At 36.1% G+C, this 23,761-nt stretch overlaps 3 protein-coding genes and 1 long non-coding RNA gene across 4 annotated transcripts; all 4 read right to left on the bottom strand.

The window, feature by feature from the left end:
• Positions 1-74: 74 nt before the first annotated feature.
• Positions 75-1,083, bottom strand: LOC130935239 (uncharacterized). Its single transcript, XM_057864883.1, has one exon. The coding sequence runs from the start codon at positions 906-908 to the stop codon at positions 306-308; it is 603 nt and encodes a 200-aa protein (XP_057720866.1). The 5' UTR covers positions 909-1,083; the 3' UTR covers positions 75-305.
• A 6,053-nt stretch (positions 1,084-7,136) lies between these two features.
• LOC130935240 (uncharacterized) lies at positions 7,137-8,377 on the bottom strand. Its single transcript, XR_009067845.1, has 3 exons — positions 7,796-8,377; positions 7,481-7,583; positions 7,137-7,343 (listed from the first exon to the last, which is right to left on the bottom strand). It is a non-coding gene; the product is annotated as an uncharacterized LOC130935240 (long non-coding RNA).
• A 6,626-nt stretch (positions 8,378-15,003) lies between these two features.
• On the bottom strand, positions 15,004-17,259 carry LOC130933514 (pentatricopeptide repeat-containing protein At3g56030, mitochondrial-like). The gene is made up of 4 exons (XM_057863146.1): positions 17,241-17,259; positions 17,122-17,152; positions 16,946-17,009; positions 15,004-15,573 (listed from the first exon to the last, which is right to left on the bottom strand). Exons 1-4 carry the CDS (start codon positions 17,257-17,259, stop codon positions 15,004-15,006), a joined length of 684 nt encoding a protein of 227 aa, XP_057719129.1.
• LOC130935228 (probable transcription factor At3g04930) lies at positions 17,056-19,003 on the bottom strand. The gene has a single exon (XM_057864857.1). The coding sequence runs from the start codon at positions 18,816-18,818 to the stop codon at positions 17,532-17,534; it is 1,287 nt and encodes a 428-aa protein (XP_057720840.1). The 5' UTR covers positions 18,819-19,003; the 3' UTR covers positions 17,056-17,531.
• Between the last annotated feature and the right edge of the window lie 4,758 nt (positions 19,004-23,761).

Raw genomic sequence — 23,761 nt, 5'->3', positions numbered from 1 at the left:
AATCACACGCACACAATTTCAGCATATCTATCTATAATTTGAATACTTGCCTCTGATACAATACAATATACATGTTAAGTTCCCAACAAGGCATTGGATAACGAAAAACTACAAGTCTACAACTTTCTTGGAAACTCAACAATATACCATCAAATTCCAAATATAAATCCAACACAAGCACCCTTCACAAATCACACCTCCTTCCCCTCAAACTTAATCATTTTTCTCTTTTTATAATAAAATAAAGACAAATATTAAAAAATAGGAAGTAATAAATCCTTAATTGATTACCTTATGAAACTAAACTATTGTAAGAAGTAGCCACCAAGAAAGAGTGCAAAGAAGAATAACAAGCTGCCATATATAAGCAAAGCCTTCTGACCCGAAGTGAGAGAGTTACCACCGAGTCCAAATTGCTGGTTCTGAGCGAACCCAGCGATCTCAACGCTCTTGCTCTCGAAGAAGCTCTGCGCCGCCCCGCAAGTCGGGCAACGCCAATCGTCTGGAAGCTTCTCGAACTGGTACCCCGGCGGGAGCGGATATGAAGGATCCCCAACGGCCTCGTCGTACTTGTAACCGCACGAGCGGCATTCGTATATCCCGGTGTTCAGCACAGCGAACTTCTCCTCCAGGCGCCGCTTGTCGAAGCTATCGGATTCTTCAGGTAGTGGCGGCGGCGGTGAGATTGCCGGTGGCGAATCAGCGTTGTTGTCGGATGTTGGAGGCGTGTCTTCTCTGGTGGTGTCGACGGAGTTAACGACTCTGAGTGTTGGAGTATGTTTGGTGCGATTTTTGGAGAAGGGTTTGAGGAGGAGGAGGAAGGAGGGAGTGGGAGAGTGGGGTTTGGGCTTGTTGAGAGGGTGAAGGTGGGAGAAGGGTGTTGAGAGGTGGAAGGTGGCGCAAGCCATTGTTAGGGTTTGGGGATATGGAAACGGTGACGGAAGGTTGGTGGGAATGGAAGTGAGTGTGGGTGGAGGAGAAATGAAGAGGATCCATGGAAACCCATCGCATATGCCCCTTACCAAGGACCAGACTTGTGGTTTGGATAAGGTAACAAAATTTCTGCCCTTTTTTTTTAATTTAAAATTAATTATTTTTTATATTAATTACATAAATAATCATTTAAAAAAATAATTGTAATTATATTACTATAAAATATTTTATCGTTAATATATTAAAATTAAATTTTATTATTATTATTATTATTATTAATATTATTATTATTATTATTATTATTATTATTATGGATTTAAATATATTTTTATTTTATATAAAATACATGTATTTTTTATTTTTAATTTTTATAAATATTTTTGAAGGACCAAAACTAAATAGCTTGTCAAAATTATTTTTTGGACAACGTGTCATAAGTTTTGTATTTTTATCTTATATATTGTTTATATTGATTTTGGTTTTTTTGTTTTTTTGTCATGGGTTGTTTTTTTTTTATTTATTGATAATTATTTTTATTTAAAATGAATTCTAAAAGGACAAAAATCAAAACAAAATTTGGAATAAAAATCAAGAGGAGCTATGCAAGATTCAACCAACACCCACGCTCACTCGTCACAAAACAGCAAAGAAAAAAGGGCTTTAACCATATGTGAACTTTTGAAAGAGAGGTTTGGCAACTACAATAATAATAAACTTGAAAGAAACTCATCTGCCAGACAGGAGGAGCAAATTAGAATAATCATGGAGCATAAAAAGAATATTTTAAGAAACTTTAGATACAAATTAAAACAAAAAAGAGTTAGAGAACTTACATACAGAAAACAGAAAAGGGAGAAATTTACATAATAGAATTGGCCGAGGACGATGATGATGAAACAGAGGTTGAGGTGCATATCAATCCAAAGCAAAAGAATGGAGAGCAATGGGAATTGGAATTGGTACAGAATGTTAGAGCATCGTTGAATCTAAAGAGGAAAAGAGAAGACAAAACAACAACAAAATGCTGATTAAAGGTATTATGCAAGCGGATATGGCAATAACAGAAGCAACAAGACAGAGTAAGAAAATGAAGATGATGGACAGAAAAAAGACCACTGAGGAGGCGGGCTTCATCAAGCCCCACCAGTAGCCATGATTATCGTAAGTTAGAATTGTCGCGGGTTAAGTGGGTTGGTCTAGTAGTTAGCTCACTAGACCGCTTAAGCAAGTGTCGAGGGTTCGAATCCCGCCTTGTGTATGCAGCCACCCATTGGCCAACGACAAACCGCAACGGTAACTGAATTGCTAAAGCTAGTAAACAGAGTAGTGATAAAATTAGAAAGAAGTTAGGTTATGATAACATGTTCAGAGCATGTCCGGAGGCTTTTATATCCTTTGGAAAAGTAATATATATATTTGTGTTTATGCTTGATATCACAACTATATTAAAGCTAATATAACAAGTAGCAATAATAAAGAGCGGAAAGAAATTTTTGTGTATGGGTATCCCGATTATAGAAAGAGAAGAGAATTGTAGAGAGAACTTACAAATGAAAATACTAATTTCGATTTACCAGAGATTTCATACATGACTTTAATGATGTTATTTTTTAAGATGAAAAGATTAGCTTACATCCTTAATTAAACAGTTAGATCCAAACTTTCAAAAAATTTGTTGATGAAAATGCTCTCATGGATTTGGAACCGAAAGGAATGAAATACACGTAGTTCATCAATCCTAGAAATGGTTTTGTCACAAGAGAGAAGATCGATAGAGCTATGGCTAACTGGGGATGGAGAAGGCTCTTCCAGCATGCGACTCTCACGACTCTACCATCTGTAAATTCTGATCACACACCCTTACTATTCAATGTTGATCCCAAAGGCAGGAGAAATAATTGCTTTAAGTTTGAAGTCTATTGGGCAGATCTGCAAAATTTTGTGACGAAACGAATAAAAGTGGAAGGACAGAAAATAATTGGTGGAGCAAGGCAACCTTTAAGCAGGTTGATATGGAGATAGAAAGGATGAAAATAAAATTAAAACAAGCCCAAGAAAGTGATTTTACTGCGGAACAGCAAGAAACTATTTAGTACTTAAAGAAAGAAATAGCTTGATTATAGAGACAAGAGAAAAAATATTAGGGGTCAAAGGGCAAGAATTAAGTGGTTAAAGATGAGGACCAAAATATTTCTTTCTTCCATACATCAATCATTCAGAGAAAGGATAGAAATAGAATTGAGAGATTGAAGAACAGCAGGGGCGAATGGGTTAGTGGAGAAAAGGATATAATAAAATTGACAGAAGATCACTTTTATTAACCTGTTCACGGCCTCTGACGATCTTAAAATGGAGGAATGCATCAGCAAAGTGTCTAGGAGAGTTACCTCAGAAATGAATTAAGAGATTATGAAGGAAGTTACTGACAAGAAAATCAAGGAGGCTGCTTTTAGCATGGGAGGTCTTAAGGCACCAGACACGGATGGTCTGAACGGATTCTTTTTTCAAAAACATTGGGATGTCATCAGGAGAGAGGTATGTGATATAGTTAAGAATTTTGTTCAGGAAGGAGAACTTTCTCATAACATTTGTGAAACAACTATTGTTATAATTCCAAAGGCTAAGAATCCTGAGACTTAATAATATGAGATCCATCACTTGTTGCAATTTTATTTACAAAATTGTATCTAGGATTATGGTCATGAGATTAAGGAAGATTATTGATAAAATTATATTCCCTATTCAAAGTGCATTTGTGGCACGTAGGCTTATTCAAGATAATATTGTGATTGTACAAGAGATGTTTCATGCTTTAAACAAGAAAGAAAGAGGAGCATAAGAGGACCTGGCTATTAAGATATATATGAACAAAGCTTATGATAAGTTAGAATGGACAATTTTGAAATCTACTATTAAAGTATTTGGGTTTCATTAACATTGGGTCAATTTGATGATGGAATGCGTGAGGAAAGTTAGCTACAAAATCAAGATTAATGGCATTTTGTCACAAAACATTAAGCCGCAAAGAGGTTTGAGACAGGGAGATCCACTCTCTCCATATCTATTCCTTATAGCGGCGGAGGTATTCACTATCTTGATGGAAGAAGCCACGAGGGAAGAGAAAATTTCAAGCGTAAAAATTGCCCCTAATGCATCAATAATTCTCATCTTTTGTTCGCGGATGATTGTATCATCTTTTCAAAAACCTGGGATTACTTTTGGTTATTTGGTCCCTATTAGAAAATGGTTGAAATTGAGGACATTTTGGGTATGTTAGCCTGGGACAATCCTAGAAAGTATTTTGGCCTTCCCACTCAATAGGGAAGAGTAAAGAACAAGACTCTGAAATGGATTAAAGAGAGTGATAAAATTGTGAAAGAATAAGAAAAGAAAAGAATGCAAACTTTTATTGATTGTTGATTGATTGAATTGGATTGAAGTGTTGTAAACTATGAGGATAAAACTAAATATATATAGAGCATTGTCCTATGAAAGATAAAAGTAAAGATAAGATAAGAAGAGAAGATAACATAAAGATAAGATAAGATAAACTAATAAAGACTAAAATTAGAACTGAATTTATGTATTCTGTTGGGCTGAATTTGTGGGCCACAAGACTTCTTTATTGTTGTCATGGGCTAATATAGAAGAGTAGTTTAATACGCCCCTGCAAGCTGGTGGATGGAAGATGTCAATAATCCACAGCTTGGATAAGTTCCAATGAAATTGTTGAGGAAGACGCGTCTGACGTAGTGACGCGGAGGAAGATGCGTGCGGCGGAGCTTGAGCTGCCGGCGGCAAAAATATAAAAGGAGATGCTGTACTTGAGCAGCGATCTTCAAAAAATACGCGCAGTGGAGCTTGAGCTGCCGGCAGCAAAAATATAAAAGGAGATGCTGTACTTGAGCAGCGGAGCTTGAGCTGCCGGCGGCAAAAATAAAAAAGGAGATGCTGTACTTGAGCAGCGATCTTCAAAAAATGCGCGCAGCGGAGCTTGAGCTGCTGGCGGCAAAAATATAAAAGGAGATGCTGTACTTGAGCAGCGATCTTCAAAAAATGCGTGCGGCGGAGCTTGAGCTGCCGGCGGCAAAAATATAAAAAGAGATGCTGTACTTGAGCAGCGATCTTCAAAAAATGCGCGCAGCGGAGCTTGAGCTGCTGGCGGCAAAAATATAAAAGGAGATGCTGTACTTGAGCAGCGATCGTCAAAAAATGCGCGCAGCGGAGCTTGAGCTGCCGGCGGCAAAAATATAAAAGGAGATGATGTGCTTGAGCAGCAATCTTCAAAAAATGCGTACGTATGACGCAATAACTTCAAATGGCGCATAGAACGCGATAAAAAAAGAGGGCGCGTGGAGTGCAATAAAAGTGCAGATGAAACTGCTAAAACATATGCAGATTAAACTGCTGAAACAAAATGCAGATATGACTGCTGAAACAGAATGCAGACGAAATTGTCGGAAGAAAGGAGGCGCAGACGGAATTGCTGGTAAAGAACTGGGGTAACCAAAACTGGGGTAGGATTTTCACTTGGATACTTTTAACAAAGATTGGTTGGATCTTGAACTGAATTGGAAGATTGATTATTCATTGTGAGAGGAGGTTGAAAAAGATGTAGGGTGATTTCTCACCGAAAGATGATAGCTTATGTATCCTCTTCAAGGAGGATACCAAGGCTCTGATACCATGATAAAATTGTGAAAGAATAAGAAAAGAAAAAAATGCGAACTTTTATTGATTGTTGATTGATTGAATTGGATTGAAGTATTGTAAACTATGAGGATAAAACTAAATATATATAGAGCATTGTCCTATAAAAGATAAAAGTAAAGATAAGATAAGAAGAGAAGATAACATAAAGATAAGATAAGATAAACTAATAAAGACTAAAATTAGAACTGAATTTATGTATTCTGTTGGGCTGAATTTGTGGGCCACAAGACTTCTTTATTGTTGTCATGGCTAATATAGAAGAGTAGTTTAATAGAGAGAGTTATGAATAAGCTAAGAGGTTGGAAAGAAAAGATTCTCAACCAAGCTAGAAAAGAAGTGCTGATTAAGCCTGTGACTCAGGCAATTCCGGCATATGCTATGAATGTGGCCAAGTTCCCTATGGGCTTTTGCAAAAGATTAAATACGAAGGTTGCGAGATTTTGGTAGGCTTTGAGCGGTAAGAACAAAAGGATTCATTGAAAATGTTGGAACAAAATAGGTTAGAGAAAGAGCGAGGGAAGCATCGATTTTAAGGATTTTATATTCATAATTTAGCACATCTTGCAAAGAAAGCATGGAGAATCTTTGAAAATCTGAAAGCTATATGTGTATAAGTTCTTAAAGCAACATACTTTCTCAATGCGAATTTTAAGGAGGCAAAAATTAGAAGAGAGTCATCTTGGACTTGGAGAAGCATCATTCAAGGGTGAGACTTCCTTCTCAGAAATGGTAGATAAATAGTAGAAAAGGGGAACAAAATCAAAATATGGAAAGATAAATGGATTTTACAACAGGATAGAGTTGAGTCTCCAGGAAACAATGAGATAAGTAAGGTAAAGGAGTTGCTTAATGAAGATGGGAGCTGGAATTTAAGAAAAATTAGAATTTATTTTAACGATTCCACTATAGAGAAGATTAAAAAGATTCCAGTTAGCATAATTAATGGTAAGGACAAGATTATTTGGCCACACAGATTAGATGAAAAATATACAGTTAAAACTGGTTATCACATTGTAAGAAAAGAGAACAACACAAGGGATCAAATTTCTGCATCTACAAATGCAAATTTTAAAGATCTGTGGCCTGAGTTATGGAACCTACTTGTACTGCCAAAAATCAAAGTGTTTATTTGGAAGTAGGTGCATAAAATTATTCCAGTTTTTTAAAATTTATTTAATAGGAGAATCACTAACACACCTATGTGTCCTATTTATGTGCAGGAACAGAAAACTATAGAGCATGCCTTGTTATTATGTCCATGGACGAGAGCTGTATGATTTAGAGCGTAAATTCAGTGTAGTCCCAACAGAAAAATAGTCTCTTCACTAGGATGCTGAATGTTAGAACTTATCAAAAAAATAAAATAAAATAAGATATAGGAGATGACTATAGATAGTACATTAGTAAAGCAAGATTCCTCATGTGAGGTATAGAAAGCAAGAAATCAAACAGTTCATCAGAAAATAGAATTAAACCTAAACATGGTCTTATTCAAAGCTAGATTGTTAGAGCATGGGCATGCAAAAACAATTGATAAATTAAATGCAACACTCCATATCATTAGAAGAGGAAAAAGAAAAGTTACCTGGCATTTTTTACCCAAAGATTGGATAAAATGCAACACTAATGCTACATTCCAGGGAGAAACAGCAAGCGGAGCCATAGCAGCGGTGTTTAGAGATCATGAAGGGAAGTTACTTTTGGGGACAACAACAAAAATAGTAGCTAGTTTAGCACTGGTTGCAGAAGCATTAGAATTGAGAAATGCTTTTACAATAGCAAAAAATTTTCGGATGGAAAGAGTAATTGTTGAATTAGATAGTTTGAATCTTACCCAAGCTATCAAGTCGAAGACACTAATAGCTGAAGTGTATCCGATGTTTGAGGACATATGGAAGATGGCAGGAACAATTCAATGCAGTGGTTTTACATGGACTCTAAGACAAGGCAATGCATTAGCCCATGAAGTAGCAAAAATGACAAATACATGCAATCTACAAACTAATTGGAGCTCTAATCCTCCTTAGGTTTTAAGAAAAATTTTCAATGAGGAACTACAGCTTTGCAGTTCATAACTTTATCGATATAGGGAGATACAATCTAAAAAACACAAACATGTTCGAAGCACTCAAGAGGCCAAAGCAACAACCTTGTATCCAACCTATGAGGGTGGGGATACGAGAGTCTTCAAGAGTTCTTTATTACTCTTAGAGTCTTGCTGGGAAGAAGGGAGAGAGGCTTATGAACTGACATTGAGAGGCAGCAACGTGAGCCTTGTGCGGAGGCCACAACTATCGAAGTTATTCCTTTCGTGCTTCAATAGCGGAGTTGAGAAGAAACCAAATCTCAAAACATAGAGAAGCGTCAACTATGTATTCAAAATGGATTAGTGAGTTCCATGATCATGTAATGTAGCTCAAAAACTTTAAGTAGTAATTAGGAAGAGGATGCTTGTTTTTCTGAAGTTGGGTTGAATCCATGGGGGACTCGGTTGAGTTTTTGTGTTTGTTGGTGTGGGTCGGGCCCTTTGGCCCACACCGTGCCAAAAAAAAATTGTTAGGTAGGTTTCTCTATTGGGTTTGAGTCCAATAAAGAATAGCAATGTGAGTATTGATTGGACTTTACGATCATGGCCTCAACATGCATTATAGTTTTGTTTGTTTAAGAAATTTTAAAAACATATACCATTGCACTAGTTTTCTCTCCGTACAATTCTCACGTTCCAGGCGGTGCCCACCGTGATGAATGGTGAAGGGAGCTCGAAAGGGCATCTTCATGAGCACCAAAGTGCTGCAGAAGAATAAGACCTGCTGAGCAGAAGTATCAAAAAGGTAAGGAAGGATGGAGAAGGCTTCACATGGACTCAGCTTTTGATCCTAGAGAAGAAGAATGGATGGTTGACAACCCATTAGCTGCTGGGAAAAACTTGATGACTGAAAAGATCTTTGCGCAAATGGTTAAGGGAGGACCGACAAAGTAACATATGGAAGAAAATCATCTAGAATCAAAAGAAGATAGAGAAAATAGAAATGAAAACACAGAAACAGAGCATCACAAATAGAAAGAAGACAAAGACCAAGACCACAACACATATGGGATAAAAGTTGAAAAGGTAGAAGAAAGTTTGTTATTAAAGAGACGTTTGAAAGAAAACTATGGAAAGCCTTTGTGGAATACTTTAATAGTTAAGCTACTAGGAAGAAAGGTGGGATTTGCAGCTTTCAAAAGGAGGCTAAAGAGTATCTGGAGCAACAAAGACCTTATAGATATCATTGATTTCAGCAATGATTTCTATCTTGTAAAATTCTATATTAGTGAAGACTTTGGTTATGCTTTACTGGAGGGTCCATGGAAGATATACGACCACTACCTCACAATGAGGCTTTGAGAACCCAACTTTAATCATATGAGATCCATAATTGACAAAATCACTATCTGGATGAGACTACCGGGTTTACCTATAGAACTATATGATAGAACCATCATGAGAAGAATTAGAAACTTGATAGGAAGAGTGGTTAAAGTTGATGACAACACAACTAAGTTGAGTAGAGGAAAGTTCTCCAGATTACGTGTGAAAGTTGACCTGGCTAAACCGCTGATGGAAAGATATATGATTAATGGGGAGGACTACCAAGTGGAATATGAAGGAATTCACTAAATCTGCTTTGCCTGTGAAAAAATAGACCATGATAAAAAAAATTGCGCCATGAGAAAACAACAAACAGAACTAGCAACAAATAAAAAAGGAAGACATCAACAAGAAGTATCAAATGATGAAATACAAGATGCTAGTACAGAACAAGCAAGAGGATAAGAGGAAGAACATGTTAGCACAAATAGTCATGGATAGTTAGAATGCTCGAAGGTTATGGTTGATATTAATAACTATAGTGCAACTTCGGACAGTACTCCTTTCATTACTAACATTGCTTGATACGTTCTTTTTCTTGCCGAGCTGGTAAGTCCTCCTCCCGAGAATCCTCCAGAGATACAGTTAATTACACCTCTTGTCTGAGGTGGTTGGTTTTTGCCTTCTCCTGTGCACTTGTATTTTCAAGTTGGCTCTCGCCGCTCCTTGGTTGTTCTTGTTGTATGCAATCGTCAACATACTTGTCCAATAGGCTTTGTCTCGCTAGTCTTTCCAGAAGATCTTTGGTTATCACATATTCATCAGTGGTGTGGCCAAATTTCTGATGGAAGGCATAATGCTTGGATTTGTCCACGTATTTTTAGTCCTTGTAGGTTCCGGCCTTGCTTGGTGGTTTGATGATTTTAGCATTGAGTATTTCCTGGGTGATTTCTTCTCTTTTGGTGTTGAACTGAGTATACACATCAAACTTTGGAGTTAGCTTGAAAGGCTTCCTAACATCTTTGTTTTGTGGTTTTTTTGTCTTTCCTGCACTCAGTGAGGTTGTTGTCTTTCCAAATGCCAAGCTTCGCAAAGTTCTTCGATTTTCATCTGCCCTACAGCTTTCTCTCGGAACTCCGCCAATGTCTTTGGTTTTAGTTATTGATATAGTCTCTTGAAATTTTTCCGGACGGAGGCCACTTCTAAGTGCATGTAAATGGACGTCTGGGCTAAGGTTGGGGGATCTCCATGGTTGCTTTAGAAAACCACTCCATGTAATCTTTTAGGCTCTTGTGTTTACCTTGTCTGATAGTACTGAGGTAGTCTGACCCATGCACATATATCTTGGAGACTGCAAAGTGGTTGGTGAAGGACTTGGCAACTCTGCCAAGTCCTTGAAGCAAGAGATAAAACCTGCTGGTAACTTAGAAAACCAAAGTAACGCAATACCGTCTAAGAAAGTTGGAAAAGATCGGCAAAGTATAGGGTCAGAAGCACTATTAAAGAACATCTTAGATTGAAACTTAGTAACATGAATGTGAGGGTCTCTAAGGCCTTCGTACGACTTTAGTGTAGTCGACAATACAAAGTTCTTTGGCATCTAGAATTTCATGATATCCTCCGAAAAAGGATTAGATAAGGTCTTTCTAGCTTGTGTCCTTGGGATCTCCATCACTGTGTTTCCCATTCATTTCTTAATCTAGAAGCTCGACCATTCTCTGGACCTTGGCTTGGAATTTCGCATTTCGAGCCAGCAGCTCCGATTGTGTTAATTGTGGGATTCTATTGTCAGCCATACTAAATGTCCCTGTCAAATAGAGCACGAGAATAAAAGAAAAACAAAGAAAGAAATTTCGGTGTGGTTAGTCTCTTTTGGGCCCCACGGTAGGCGTCAATTTGTTCTGGGTGGATCAGTCGTTCAACTGATGTATAACCCAAACTCTCTCAGAACTGGATTACTCGGCGTTGCTGATCTTCTCTTTTCCTCTTTCTGTAGCTCCAAATGTTGGGATCCCTGTAAGAAAACACTTTGATATCCAAGTCAATGAGATTATCAAAGATTAATATTCTTCTTTTAGTAGTTTTTTTTGTTTTACTATCTCCCCCTTTGCTTGATTCCTTCTTCGTTTTATAGGGGTTGGATTGTTTCATTCGTATTTGACGTTATGGTCCTTCTTAATAGGAGAAGTCGTTGTGTATTTCAAATGTTTGCTTCAGGTCATCGTTATCGTGGGTTACTGATGCCGAGCATCTCGGCTTCTGGAAGTTCGTGGCTATGTATGCTTTATCTGAGGTATACTATATTAGTTCTGAGGTTTTAGGTATAGTTCAGAAAGCAATCGAAGTAGGCAGAGAAGGGCCAGACATATCCCGTCTGATGTTCACAAATGACCTGCTTTTGTTTGGTGAGGCAACTATGGATCAAATCAGGAAAGTGACAGATGTGATGGAAACATTTTGCAAAGCTCCAAGGCTCGAGATCAACACAGGAAAATCTTCCATTGTTTTTTCAAAAAGAAAAAAAAGATGGATATTCGACAGGAGATTACGAAGTATTCAGATTTCAAGGAACAAAGGGAGTTAGGCCGCTATCTGGGGCAATGATTACGAACAACAAAAGAGGACAAGATAATTTTAAAGACACTTTGGAAATGGCACATAGCATGCTCAAGAGTGAAAAAGCAAGTGTCTTTCACTGGCAGGAAGACTGATAGTAGCGCAATCGGTTTTAAGCCTAGCGCTCAACTTTAACATGCAACATGAAAGAATCTCGAAAGGAATTTGCTTGGAAGTGGAGAAACTGCAAAGAAATTTCATATGGGAGATGACCCAAAAAAAGAAGAAAATAAGCTGAAAAACTTTGTCAGTCGAAACACGTGGGGGTGTTAGATTTCAGAAGACTTAACATGATGAATGATGCCTTCCTTCTCAAAATCATTTAGCAATCTATGGAGAACCCAAAAGCTCTTTTGGTCCAAGTCCTTTCTAGTAAATACTGTAATGGAAACAGATTGAATAATCTGACGCAAGCAAAATAGGGGACTCACCTTTATGGAGAGAAATTGTAAAGTTGTGGCCTACTTTTTTAAACTACTCAATTCACTATATTGGAAATAGACTAACTACACTCTTTTGGAAGTAAAATTAGTTGGAAAATGAGGGCATCCTAATCAATAAAGCCTTAAACCCAGATTCAGTGGATACTGAAAGTATCGTTTGAGAATAAACAAACCAAAATAGAGAATGGGACTTGGATAAGCTTTTCCAAAACTTGTCCCCTGAGAGTGCCATGGAAATTATGCGTAGATTACCACCACAAGCGGAGTATAGGGATGATAGAAAAGACCAGAGATTGTCACAGGATGGAGATTTTTCTATTAGCTCTACTTACAAAGTGCTAGTAAATTGGCCAAAAGAGGAGGCAACCATATGGAAACAACTATGAAGTTGGAGAGGACCATAGAGAGCAAAGATATTCTTGTGAATAGTCATACACAAGAGAGTCAAAACAAATTAGAGAAGAGCTATGATGTTTGCAGGAGCAGAGAATTGTACACTATGCGGTGGGAATCAAGAGGATATTATACATGTGCTGAGAAACTGCCCAAAGGCTTTTACTATTTGGTTGAAACTAGTAAAAACAGAGAAAATTCCCATATTTTTTTAATTAGAGTGGGAAAATTGGATTGAAACTAATCTCAAACAACAATTGGGAAAGGAAGAAGACTTATATTGAAGGACGTTTTTATCACAGCTTGCTGGAGGATTTGGCAATGAAGAAATAAGAAAATTCATGAACCACAGTACCGAAGACCAACTCAACCATACTCAAAGATCAATAAACAAGCAAAGAAAATTAAAAGGGCACTTGAGAAAGCATACCTAATCGGGTAAAGAAGAGGAAGACTGGAGAGGAACATTCAATGGAGTCCACTACTCCTAGGATGGATCAAATTGAACTTGATGGATCTGCGCTGAGCAACCCAGGAGCTATCAGATGCGGTGTCATTCTAAGGAATGACAAAGGACGTTCGATAGCAAGGTTCTCTCACAAGATCGACATTGGAATGGCGTTCACGACTGAACTTTACGGCATGAAAAAATGTTTGGACTTGGCTTGGGCAATGAGTTTCCGTAAGATTGTGGTGGAGGTTGATGCAGGAGCAGTTGTGAAGCTTTTAAACGGAGAGAATTTAGCCTTCCACCTTAATACTTTGGTTAGAGAGATATACGAGGTAAAAAAAGAGATTGAAACATTTTTTTTGTACAAATTTATAGAGAAGGTAATAAAAGCGCAGATTACCTAACTATAAAGAGCATGAATTTAGAGTTTGATTTTGTTTTTTGGGATATGACTCCACTTGAATTAGGGAGGATGATTAGTGAGGATGAAAGAGGGCTACTTTGCCTCGATTAGTTTGTATGTAATTTTTTTCTAGATTTTTAACCCCATTTTAATATAAAAAAAAATCGTTTGTTTTTTCTTTTAAAGAAAAGACGGAAAAAATAGTAATAAAAGGAGAATTGGAGTTGAATAAAAAATTTAAAACTAATTAATTTGGATTGGTCTAGTAATTAGTATATTAGTACGCTTAAGTAAATATCAATGTTTAAATCTCGTCTTATACATATAGTAATCTATTGGTTAGCAATAAATTTTTAAATAGAATTTTAATTCCTAACGAATTAGTCATTGACTTGCTGAGATAGAAGATATCGTGAAAAAATCCAAAAAAAAAATTCCAAAATTTATATAGAAGAAATTTAATCGTTAATTTGTGGGTTCAATTACATTGGAGCTTTTAGTGTTAGTATAGCATGAGTGTATGACATGAGATTAAATGATAAATCCTCATCATTTAAACATCACTTTAATTTAAACCCATGTTATATATATTGAATTATTCTTTGATAATGTGTAAATGATAGTACATGTCACATGTTATTGTAAGCGGAAATTTGAATTAGAATATTTGTTAGACATTGCCCTAGAAGACAAAAGTAGTTTAATTTGGTAAAATTTTTATGTTTTAAAAATTTTAGTATTTATGTTTGATAAACTAAATTAAAAAAAAATTTATAAAGTTTGTCTTTATGTAAAATTGATAGTCAAAAATGGTTAGATAATAAATTTGTCAAGTTTGTCAAATTATTTAATGATTTTTAACTATCAACTTCACATGAAAATAACTTAATATGTGTTTTTGCCTTAAATTAAAATGACTTTTATTAAGTATAAATAAAGGTTATATTTGGTAAAATAGTTTTTAAAAGTTAAAAATACTATAATAAACATAAATATATGAGTTAAAATTTAGAAATTAATTAATGTATAATGTCATATTAGATTTTTTATTTTTTATAAATATAAGTCAACTTTCAAAAAGTCTACTTTAAATATTTTTAAAAATACTTATATCTTTTAAAAGTTACAAATATAAATATATAATTTTTTTAATTTATCAAATATAAAAGAACAATGCTAGGGAACTAAAAGGGTATTAGCAAAAAACCAGCCAAATATCTTTGGGTGAATCCAAAATCTCTACGAGTTAATATATATGGATGTTTCTTCTGCTAAGCTTCAGAATGTTTCTTTTTCATACTAAATGGATATTATTTTATATATTTTTCAAATTTTTTTGCATTGCAAATGTGAATGTCTCTATTTCTTTAAAAATTTCATATATTTTTTTTTAATTTTATAGATATTTAATTATTTTTGCTAAAATATAACTGGGTATTTCTTTTGTTAAGTATTAGGATGTTTTTTTTCATATTAAACGAATATTTTTTATAATTCTGTAATTGTGTAGTTTGCAGTCTCTTTAATCATCAAAATAACACCTAATATCCCAAAACACAGAGAGTAACATCTGCAACAAACACCTAATTACAAACATGTGTGTTGAATACAAAATAAGAACTCATCATCCACCATCCTTCTCACTAGCATCATAGTACCATCCACCTTCTTAACCTTACACGCACCCAAAACAAGCGCGTCAAACGTATGCGCATCCGCACCAATCCCATCTTCCTCCCATCTTCTTCAAAACTCCGGCAGCGGCAGCCACGTCTCCAACGTAGCAATGTGCAACGAGGAAGTAGTTGTGTCCCGTTAGATCCAGATTCACGCCAAGCGTGGACATGAAATCCACCACGCGCCGCGCGTGGCCTATGGCTTCCTGGCGCGATAGGATGTTCAGGACGGGGTAGAAGGTGGTCGCACTAGGGCGGCAGCCTCCGGCGTCGGTACGTGCCATATATTTGATGGCGTGGAGCGCGTCATCAACGCACTGGAACTTGCAGAGGTGCGTGATGAGGGAATCGAATGCGTTCTTGTGAGTGACGCCGCGGTTGAGGGTGGATAGGGTTTGAAGGAGGCTGTTGAGGAGGGAAGAGGAGAAGGTTTCGTCGATGACGAAGTCGAAGGTGGACTTCGTGTTGAAACAGTTGTCTTGGATGCGCTTGTTGAGGGTGTCGCGGAGAGCATGGAAGTCGCCAGCGCTTCCAGCAGCATTGGTGAGAGAGAGAGTTCTGTGTAGGTGATTGTTAGAGGTGGGTAGGTTAATCTGAGAGAGAAGATGAATGTTTTTATAGGTTTATTTTGAATTTAAAAAATTAAAATTAATAATTAATATAAATTAATGTAATTTTATTTAGTTTTTGGCTAATAACTCTTGGTTCTATATCCTTTTCCAATATAAAATAAAGAGTTTATACTTCTCAAAAACACGATCACCTGTTAAAAATTTTTATCAAATCAAGTTTAAGTGAGTAGTCTAAAAAAGGAAACAGGAAACGCATAGTATATAATATTCGGGTTGCCTAATTCTTAATCAAGACGTATAGTATAGCTTTTCATAAAGATAAAAAGAGAGAGAGAAATGCACTGCCGAATCAGAAGGGTCGGGCAGAAGTGATGGAGAAAGAGTCATATACTCAATATCATAAACAAACACCCCGAAAACACTTAATAATAGTAGATAGATAGTTGATTATTAACAGACACACCGCATCATTTTGTCATATCCATACGCATCAATTCCAATTCTTTCTGCCGTGTAGTTCAAGTTAATTACTATATTCGCTCGGAGTTTGGAAAAAAGGTTTAGCTTAAATTAAATGCAACATCATTAATTGTATCCAAAGTAATTCTCTGGTGCAGTGGTGCCACATTCATTGTACAGAACCGTTAACATTAGAAGAATAAGGACGACCCAACCTGTTGAGTTGTTAAACAAATGATCTACAATATCAAACACAAAATGAATGTTTGACTTTGACCTTTCCCCCTTTTTTCTGCTAAAACTATATAACAATTTTCTTTTACAGGGTTGACCGAGTGCCTTTTCATTTTGGTGGTATTGTTTCCTTTTCACACATGATTGGCACTATGACTATTTTATTATGTTCTTAGAAGTGAAATTGTGGGATTTTTTAATCCATATAAATGAAACAGTTTACATAGGAAAAACTAATCATCGCGCAAAACTCAAACAAACAAGCCTTGTCTTCCAACACCTCCCAGCAGACCTTTCTTTACACCTCTTTCTGTTAAATAGCATATAAATCTTAAAAGGAAGAAATGAACTTGCAGATGCAGTGACATCCTTTAATCTGTAAACTTCCCTCTTTCAAACAAATGAAAGTGGATTTGAGGATTCCCAGAGGAAAAAAAACTACAAGTGATAATTGATCATTGTTCGAAGACATAACTTAAACAAGTTAAGCATAACAGGGTGCAGAAAGCATTTCCACTCCTGTTAGTGCATATTAGTTTTAAGCAACGGTTGGGCAAAGCTTTTTACCCATACTTCTGTTGGAACTTTCCAAAAAGCTGAACACAATTCACAACCCTTTTTTTAGGCCAATTCAACTTTCTATATATATTCTATATTCCATGTTTAGTTGTTTACTTCCTTATCTACAATTCTCCCAAACTTTTTCAGGTTTGTCCGGCAGTAACATAACAGCCGACACAAAATTCAAGAACAGCTTCAAAGCCCTATCTCCATTGCAAGCAGGAATCAGCAGATAACAATAGCAGAATAATCATCAGAAGTTGACTTTATCCTTCTCTTACAATCTATTGACTATTATATTGCTATAGCAAATACGATAGGTAATTAGGTACAACAATAAACCCCACTGAAACAGGGTAACAGGTGAAATTTAACTTAGAAAAGTAAGCATCTGATCTTTTACAACAACATATCATATCATAATACAAGCCTACCATGGATGGAGTGCGTCATTTTGTACCAATTCATTTCAATATGACTGTAGATCCTGTACATTATAATTCAAAAGGGAACAAGAAATTCTACCCAAAAGCACTATAAATTAAACATTTTTATTCGACAACTGTTCTACGAAATCAGCAGAGACTAAATTTATATAAAAAGGAAAAAGAGAATCCTTAGTTACCAGCTACACGCTAAACTCTATCATCATCAACCACTGATGGACCAATTCACCAAGCAAATCAGTATGAAAACATGAAACTAACCCCAAGAACAAGACAAAGTCAGCTTCCTGCCGTTGAACGCAATTCCTCGAGAGCAGCTTTGATCTGTTCCTGAACCAGTTCCAGCCTCTTGGAGTACACTTCCAATTCCAATATTTGCTGCTTCCTCCATCTCTCATCCACTAGTTCCCCACCACCCAAACCCAAACCCAAATTATTCATCACTCCGAACCCCAATGGAATGGGGTTCAGTGAAAAGCCTCCACCTCCAAACCCTCTTCCGCCAAAGTGACCACCTCCCATGGCAGCACCACCCACCAATTCCTTCACCAACGGCGACAAACAACTCCTCACCGTCTCTTCAACCAAACCCGGTATGCCATATCCACCGCTACACTTGTTACTCTCACAGTTATTGTTTGGCGTTGCAGGGAGACCTGTAGCGGCAGCGTTGAGATTAAAGTTATGCTCTTTATGTGACGCCGATCCATCCATTGACTCGCGTCTCTCTTCCATTTTCACCGTTGTCGCAGCGGATGATCGCGGCCGTGATCGCTTCCGCGAAGGCGGCGTTTTCTTCTCGGAGGAATTCCCGAATAGAGTCTCAGTTCTGGGCGCGGGGAGGGCGAAGGTAAAATTGAGGTTAGGGTTAGGGTTAGGAATGGGATTGAGGTTGATTTCGTCGTCGTCCAAGGCATTATCAGCGACTGGACCCAAGTTGCTCCAGATCTTGCGTGAAATCTCGAAGGTGGCTTGATCGTGAGCGCTCTTAAAGTTGAATTCCTTACCGGAACCAATCTTGTTGAGAACGTTGCGGTACTTCTTCTTCAACCTCCGGATCTTCTCCACAAGCTGGTTCTTGTTGAAATCCAGCTGAAGCTTCGACTTAATTTGGTCGTAGAACAAAGCAGTGTCGTTGTGGTGAGATGAACCTCGCTGCGATGTGTACTCGAGAAACCCTTGCAGAAGCTCGATCTCATCCTCGTCCGTCCACAGCCGCTGGAACAGCCTCCGTGAATCGTCGAGCGGCTTCTTCTCCTCGATTTGCTGCAGCCGTTTCGGATCGGAGGAGCTGCCTTCGAGGGCAACGACCACGGTGGTGGCCGCGTTGGCAGTGGGGGTTGAAATTGGAGCCTTTTCGCCGTTGGGGATGACGGAGGAGGGAACGGCGACGGTGACGGCGAGGGCAGCGGACGAGGTAGAGGGAGAGGGCTCGTTTTCTTCGTCGTCAGGCAAAACGTCGTCGTCATCGATGTCTTCCTCTTCTTCGTCCTCTTGGGACTCCTCGTCGTCTTCGTCCATGTCTTCTTCTGGGAAAACGGTGTCGTGTTGCTCCGATGCCATCATTCAGAGAGAGAAAGCAGAGAAAAGAGAAAGAAAGAGAAAGGGAGAGTGAAAGGAGTTTGGTTAGGCGAAGCCAAAGCCGAAGAGTGAAGTGGGCTCACGGGTTTCGGTTTCGGTTTTCGTTTTGGTTATTGTTCGACTGACTCACTGACCACCCTTTGGTGGTATCTAGCAATTGAAATTGTGTAAGAGTCGTTTCGGTTTAGGTGGTGGACCAACCTACCGTATGTTTTTTCTTTTTTAAATCCACAGACCTGATTTAATGGTAGAAGTGGATTTTTTCTGGTGAAAAAAAAAAAAAATAGATGGTGTTAATTATGATCTTTTATTTTTTATTATTTTTTTAAATTTAATTTTGATCTTATTTATAAATTTAATGATAAAATATTACACTTTATTTGTATAAGTGTTAAAAAATTAGAGAGAATCTATTTTCGATTTTAATCCGTTTTCAATAATAAATAAATAAATCCGGTAAGAAGTAAATTAATTTGATTGGTTGAGTGTTCAGTCTATTCGAATTCAAATTTTATTTTGTATATACAGTAATTTAATGACCAACAACAAATCTTTAAATACATTTCAAATTCGCAATTGAAATTACTAAAAAATCCCTATGCTAGAAATAAAGTAAGGTTATTTAAGAAATTTCAAACATTGGGAGAATTATCGAGAATGGGGCGGGGATCTCCGCTCGGGTCCCCGCGTCTATCTCGAGAAAATTTTGCTCCCCATCCCCACGAAGAAAATTCTCCACTATCGGGCCCCATTCGGGACGGTTTCCGCAGGGATCCCGCCTCCTGAGAATTTTTAACACCCCTAAATTAAGGGATACTATGAAAACTAAAAAAAAATTCCGTAAAAAAGGTATACTGTGTTGAATGTGGTATAGTTTGTTGAATGTTGATCTATGTATATTTTCTTTCTAGTTCTAGTTTCACCTCCTTGAGTTCAAACTTGAAACTTCACTATTTAGCACAGCAGCACCGAAATTTGGGGGACTAAATGGGCAAATGGCTAATTGTGTGCTCTCTATCTGTGTCCAGCTACTTGTTTGTTGATGCCTTGAAACTCACGTATTTCATTTTCTTCCTATTTGCTAACCAATCCCATTAACGTGTTCAATTCAGTATGTACATTACCAAGCAACTTCCATCTCTTGTGCCTTTTCCCCCTCTACAAAGTCTATCCCATGTATGCACGTGGAGGGTTTTTTTTTTTTTTCAAGACAGTTAAACTTCCATTAATTAAGAAAGATTTACAGATGTCTATACACTAGGACCACGATAAAAGAGGAAATTATCTCAAATATATATCTTTATAATAGAAGAAAAGAAAGTAGTAAAAATTAAAGAGAGAAAATTTTTTGTCAGAGCTAAAAGAGAGAAAAGTAAAGAAACTTCAATAACTCAACTAGTAGGCATATTGAGGAGGTCACCATGGCCTGATTTTTTTTAAAAACCTACGAGTTTCTTTCTTTTCATATATTCCAATTCCATAGCAGACTCACAAGTAATTGGGGATGATTGGTTCTGTTGGTGGCTGTTCGAAGGATTTGCATACTGTTCGACCACCACTCGGAGAAGCTGTTGGTTGTTGATCCCACTACTAGGTCTAAGAGAAGGCTATGGTTCCAGATCTCCAGCTGATTCCTTTTTCAATCACATTTCTTCTTTTAGCAGATTTCTCCAAACTCACGAAGGTGAGGTTTCTATTTTTTTTTCTCAAAGAATTACTGTATTTGTAATATTTTTTTTAATATTCTGGTTAGAAGAGAATTTAGTTGTTATGCAATTCTTTAAAATTATTTATTTAGTAGTGTTAGATTCTGAGCTTTCAAATCCTTAAATCCTAATCTACCGTTCAAGTTATGTCTAGTTATTATGTTTCAGCTAATCCATATCATTCGTTGTTCTGACCTTTTTGTCTCCACCAAAATTATGCAAGGATATTATGAATATTTGTAATTAATTCATATGGCAATCTAAAACATGATAAAATATAAATAGAGACAGTTTCACCAATAACTTTTAGTAATACATGTCTTTCTCCTGTTGATAATAGGTTTTATTTCCACCCTTAACCTTCTTTTGAACTTTCTCTTTAATCAAACTAAATGTTGCTTTTTTCAATCTAGAGATAATAGAAGAAAATGTCAAAATACTTGTCTTGCGTGCTAATATATTCTATATTTGGTGTTTTTGCCAGTTACATGTGGAGTAGGTTGGGTGGTGTTACTAAAGAATACAATTAATTTATTTGAATTAACCTATTGTAACTGAAGATTTTGTAGGATTCTAGTAGATTAAGAATGTTAACACAGTTATCTATATTAGCCTTACAAAACAGAATGTAATCGTCAACAAATAATAAATGATTCATCCTACGATAATATCTAGTTACTTGTATCTTTTAGATTGAATTATTTTGTTCTGCCTTATGTAGCAAGAAGGAGAGTTCTGCACATAATAACAAAAGATAGGAAGATAAAGAATCTTTTTATCGGATATTTTTATTTAGCCTAAATAATTCTAAAGATTGACCTTATATAATGACAAAATAAGAAATAATGGTAACTAACTACCAAATCCAACCAATTCAAATAAAAACTAAGTTTATTTAAGATAAACCATAAAAAATTTTATTTAACTCTGTTATAAGCTTTGCTCATATCAAGTTTAACAACTATCTTCGAATTCACACCATGTATTTTGTTTTCAAATAATGCATGCATTCATATACAATAAAAATATTATCTAAAATTAGGCGTCCCTTAACAAAAAAGACTTTAGTTAAGACTTATTAACTTAGTCATCATTCCTTAAAATCTATGCGCTATAACCTTAGATAATTTTATAGACAATTGTAGAGGGAGTAATTGGTCTCGCCTGATTCATAGAATTAGTATATGGAACTTTCAGAGTCAAGCAGATTTGGGTGTGATTAAAGTTCTTGACCCTGAAAAAAAAAATTTTGAATTTTTCGACAAACATCACTATTGACAATATCCTAGTAATTCTGAAAAGGTTTACTGTCATTCTGTCCTCACTAGGTATTATTTTACTCTTGATTTGGCTTTTTAATATTGCTCCTCTTCATGATAAGTTATTTTTAATTGTCTTTCTAAATCCGCTAAATAGTGTTTAGTTTATGGGTGTGTCCATCTAATATATAAATATGGTGGCACACGTCTACTATTTAATTGAAGAGATACAATTTTTTAAAAGGCACGGTAGTACATGATTGCACACAATAGACATATACCTTCAGAAAGTTGAGAAACAAATTTTTTATGTTGGACACAATTTTTTTATTCATTTTTACCTTTAATATTTTGTAAATTTTCCAAATCTACCCCATTCTCCCAACCGTTTCCTTCTTCTCCTTCATTCTCACCAACATGCTGTCTTTTCCTTCTCTCCCGTGACAACAACTCTCTCTCCCTCCCTCCCTCCCTCCCTCGTATTCAAGTCATTCATGGTGTTTTTTAAGTCATCTTTTCGCAAATCTAATCTCTCTTGAAAAGAAGACATCACCACCATCATTCCTTGGATAAGACATTGCTGCTTCCATAATTTTTTTCTTTTCTTTTATTTTTATTATTAATTTTTTTATAATAATTTATATATAGATTTTGTTATTTTTATATTTGAGTTATTGAAAATATTAGTAGTGACTGTACTAATCTTAAAAATAATAACAAATTAAAATGGGACAGTGGATGTGAGGTTACTGATGTGTTGATAATGAAAAAAGAAGATAATATTGACATTTTAATATAATTGTAATTTGTGTATTGTATTGTGTTTTATTTATTAAACAAACCAAAAAAAATTATGCATTATTATGTCTATGTCTATTTATGTATTTATATTTATGTGTTATTTTCTTCCATCCATTAATCAAACACAGCCTTAGTTCAGCTCCACCATGAGTCACCATTCTCATTTCTTTAAGCTGCATTTGTAGCGGCTCAATTTTCTTTTTCGAGGTGCTGTTGCTGATTTGTTGGCATTGGAGTAGCTTGTGCCTGCATTTCTTAATACGAAACAAAATAAACATGGTTGATGCTTTCACATGCTTTCTCTATACGTCACTGATAATTTGCCTAATTTCAGGATTAGACTACCATCTCTTCTGAAATTTAAATCTTTTTTTCGATTTTTCAATGGGTGAATTTGTGTCTAACAATAACGATGCATGATCAGAACCTAATTTTGATAATTGGAGAACAATTGAATTTAAGTAACTAATCATCCAGCCAATGCCACAAAGTACTCGGTCCAATCTCTCTTGAATCACATCATCTCCTCTACGCTTGTTATACCAAGTGAAAGGCCTGGCCACCATACCCAAGGCTCTTTTATCATTTCCTCCACTATTTTTTATTTGTGATGAGATCAAATAGAAATTTCCATAAAATAGTGACAGCACCCTGAAATTGTTGAATAACACCGTTCCTCGTCCAGCGTGGCAGTTCCTCGCTTAGGGTCGCCATTTGTACAATAGTTTTTAAAATTTAAAAATATTATAAAAGACATAAATTTAAAAATTAACCAATATATAAAATTATATTAAAATTTTCAATTTTAAAAAAATTTATTTTAGGTACTTTTAAAAATATTATAATTTTTTAAAAACTACAAATATAAATACATGATCTTTTTTATTTATCAAATACAAAATAAAAAAATTATATTTAAAAAAAAAAAAATTTACCGCCTATGTAAAACTTGACTTAACAAAACCACTTATTGGCCAATAGTCCAATAATGAAGTGTGACACAGAGGAATTATGAAGGGATTCACAAATTTTGTTTTGAATGTGGCATGCTACGACATGCAAATGCTAACGACCAATTGTGAATGAGAATTTTTAGTGTTATGTCATATGTGATAATGTGAGTGAGTGATGAGTGTTGTTATCCTGTTGTAATATGACTATA

The sequence above is a fragment of the Arachis stenosperma genome, chromosome 6, assembly GCF_014773155.1.
Source record: "Arachis stenosperma cultivar V10309 chromosome 6, arast.V10309.gnm1.PFL2, whole genome shotgun sequence".
Lineage (NCBI taxonomy): Eukaryota > Viridiplantae > Streptophyta > Magnoliopsida > Fabales > Fabaceae > Arachis > Arachis stenosperma.
This window is presented reverse-complemented; position numbering and strand designations above follow the sequence as displayed.

What these genes read in the sequence shown, in the direction of transcription:
- LOC130935239 (XM_057864883.1), bottom strand. Translation starts at nt 908, where the DNA reads ATGGCTTGCGCCACCTTCCACCTCTCAACACCCTTCTCCCACCTTCAC.
- LOC130933514 (XM_057863146.1), bottom strand. An exon ending in GTTGTACCTAATTACCTATC is followed by an intron (nt 17,010 to 17,121) that starts GTATTTGCTATA and finishes CAATGGAGATAG; the next exon opens with GGCTTTGAAGCTGTTCTTGA. An exon ending in TGCCGGACAAACCTGAAAAA is followed by an intron (nt 15,574 to 16,945) that starts GTTTGGGAGAAT and finishes CTTCTCTCTCAG; the next exon opens with ATTAACCTACCCACCTCTAA.
- LOC130935228 (XM_057864857.1), bottom strand. Translation starts at nt 18,818, where the DNA reads ATGATGGCATCGGAGCAACACGACACCGTTTTCCCAGAAGAAGACATG.